Source organism: Charadrius vociferus, unplaced genomic scaffold (genome assembly GCF_000708025.1).
Source record: "Charadrius vociferus isolate BGI_N301 unplaced genomic scaffold, ASM70802v2 scaffold616, whole genome shotgun sequence".
Classification (NCBI taxonomy): domain Eukaryota; kingdom Metazoa; phylum Chordata; class Aves; order Charadriiformes; family Charadriidae; genus Charadrius; species Charadrius vociferus.
Genome location: NW_009648690.1, coordinates 191682 through 194249, shown reverse-complemented (window position 1 = coordinate 194249; position 2568 = coordinate 191682). Strand labels below are relative to the sequence as shown.

General features: G+C 64.4%; 1 protein-coding gene across 1 annotated transcript in view; it reads right to left on the bottom strand.

Annotated features, from left to right (window-relative positions):
• LOC104287811 (putative cleavage and polyadenylation specificity factor subunit 4-like protein) overlaps nt 1-1195 on the bottom strand; it is a 3402-nt gene extending 2207 nt beyond the window's left edge. Inside the window, exons 1-2 of the mRNA XM_009886543.1 lie at nt 1102-1195; nt 747-797 (exon numbers count right to left, since the gene is read on the bottom strand). Coding sequence (XP_009884845.1) covers nt 747-797; nt 1102-1195 — 145 coding nt within the window. The remainder of the gene's footprint in view (nt 1-746; nt 798-1101) is intronic.
• Between the last annotated feature and the right edge of the window lie 1373 nt (nt 1196-2568).

The window sequence follows — 2568 nt, the reverse complement described above, 5'->3', positions numbered from 1 at the left end:
CGGCACGCACCCGCCATCAGAGCCTGCCCGTGCCCCGCAGCCCCCCCAGCACCCAGGGACCCCCCGTCCCAGCGTCCCTCACCTCCTTGGCTTCTGACATGCTGGAGATAAAGGGGGCCTACAGGAGAGCTGGGGAGGGACTTTGTACAAGGGCATGGAGTGATGGGAGGAGGGGGAATGGTGTCAAACTGGAAGAGGAGAGATTTAGATGAGATATGAAGAAGAAATTCTTGGCTGTGAGGGCGGTGATCCCCTGGGGCAGGTTGCCCCGAGAAGCTGTGGCTGCCCCATCCCTGGAGGTGTTCAAGGCCAGGTTGGACGGGGCTTGGAGCAACCTGGGCTGGGGGGAGGTGGCCCTGCCCAGGGCAGGGAGTGGCACTGGATGGTCTTCGAGTTCCCTTCCCACCTAAACCATTCTGTGATTCTACATGGAGGAGATTTGCAGCACCCACCGGGCACGGTCTCCTGGGCACTACCAAGGTCTGGCTGGCCTGGAGGTGTCCAAGCGCCCCTGGTGCAGAACGGACGGGAGCACTCATCCGGAGGGCTGGGGAGAATTACGGACTCCAAGCAGCATTAGCATTTTGGATTAAAACCTGCCAACCCACTGGCCATAGGGCCACAGAGCAATCTGCCATGGACATGGGCTGGTCATGGAGCACAGAGGGGACCCAGCCAGCTCCCTGGTGTCCCCAGGACCTTGCAGGGTGGTGTCAGTCCCATCCTCATCCCTTCCCAGTACTCACCCTTGGTGCACAGCCCTCGGTGGAAGAACTCGCAGACGGCCACCCCCGGCTCTGTGGGGGAAAGCAGGGCAGGGAGAGCTTCACCCGCCAGCCCTAGTGCTGGGACCACCGTGCCAGCGGGGGCAAGAGCACTTCGCCTCCCCCTGCCAGCAGTCCCCCGAGGGAGCAATGCCCAGAACCAGCCAAACCTCGGGCAGGAGCCCAGGGAGAAGGCAGGACAAGAAGCACCGGGGCATCGTGGTGGGTGCAGCAAGAGCCAGGAGCACCAGCAAGGAGAAAAACCCCCAACACCTCCTGTCCCCCTGTCCCCTTCCAAGGATGCTACAGGACCCTGTCCCCAACTTACTATCCATACCTGGGAAGGGCAGGGGCCAAGCTCCTCGCTGCTGCTCCACATCAGCCTCCAAGTCAAACCTGATCTTCTCCACACCGGCCACCAGCTCCTGCATCACCCCTGCTCCGGCAAGAGGCACCTCCAGCCCAGCGCAGGCAAGGAGCAGGGCTGCAAAGGGGCTCACAAAGGGGCCGGCCAAGGAAACCACTCGTCTCCCAAGGGAGCACCACTCTCTGCAGGTCACCACAGCCACCCGGGGCCCCAGCAGCACTCAAACGCCCTCCTCCTCCCTGAGCCAGAGCAAAACCAGCAGAGGCAGCAGCCCCGAGCTCTCCATGTAGAGAGAGGGAAGCTGCCCACATCTGATCTCAATTTGCAGCCGTGATTGCCTGGTGCCGCAGCCCAGCTGCGTGGAGCTCAGCCCCGGGCCCCCATCGCATCCCCCGTAATTGCCTCTCTGTACCGACATCTGCTTTTCCTCCAGCCCGGGTGCTGGGGCAGAGCAGCTGGATCCCATCTCCCCGGGGTCTGCCGGGGCTGGCCACGGGCTGGGTTAACCCCCTCACACCGGGGCTGCTGCTCAGCCTCAAACAGACAAACATGAGCGGTAACTAAACGCTCAGACAGCAAGGGACGGATCCCACGTAGGTTTTGTTGCGCTCTGAGCGCTTTGAGCACTGCTGGGTGCACAGCAGCACCGTCCCCAGCCCCGTTCTCCAGACCCTGGTGCCCAGCAGGACAGACCCACGTCCCCGGGCTTCTGGTGGGGACGGCCACATCACACCTCGCACCCTGATAAGGAGCCCCTTCTGTCCCCACCACCGGGCTGGGGACTTGCATGCACGTCAGGCTGCAGCAGCACATGCTGGGCATGACCACGGTGCCACGCTGCTCGCCGGGGCTGCCGGGTGCCCACCCAGAAAAGACGGCGCAGCCCCTGGGTTCAACCTAACGCTCCATCCCTCCTCCATCACGCGGCTCCCGCAGCCACGCGCACCCCCGACACGCGCCCGGAGCGACGTGGCCTGACACATCGGGGATGGAGACCTGCTCCCATTCTGTCACTAGCTATAAATGCACTGGACCAACGCTGCCCGCCTGCCGGAGCGCTGCCTGCGGGGGCTGCGGCCGCAGCCCTGCGCTGGGTGCGGTGCACCGACACGACACCGAGCGGTCGTGCCGGCCGCATCGCATGCACACGCCGGGTCCCACACCGAGACGCTCCCCCCGTGCTGTGCAAATGGAGGGGTTTGGAGAGACGGTGGGTGCAGCCTGGCTGACCTGCCCTCCCCTGCGGCAGGCACTGGCCGGATATTACCGGCATTGCAGCGGTGTTGGCATCACTCCCCACTAGCCCAGGAACCATTGACCTGGCTCTGTGCTTGCTCGCTCGCGGTGTGCCGGAGCCACCATCCCGTCCCGTTGAGCGGGGCCGTGTCCCATGCATGCCCTGCGAGCCAGCGCGCGCTTTCTACCCTGTCGGCTCAC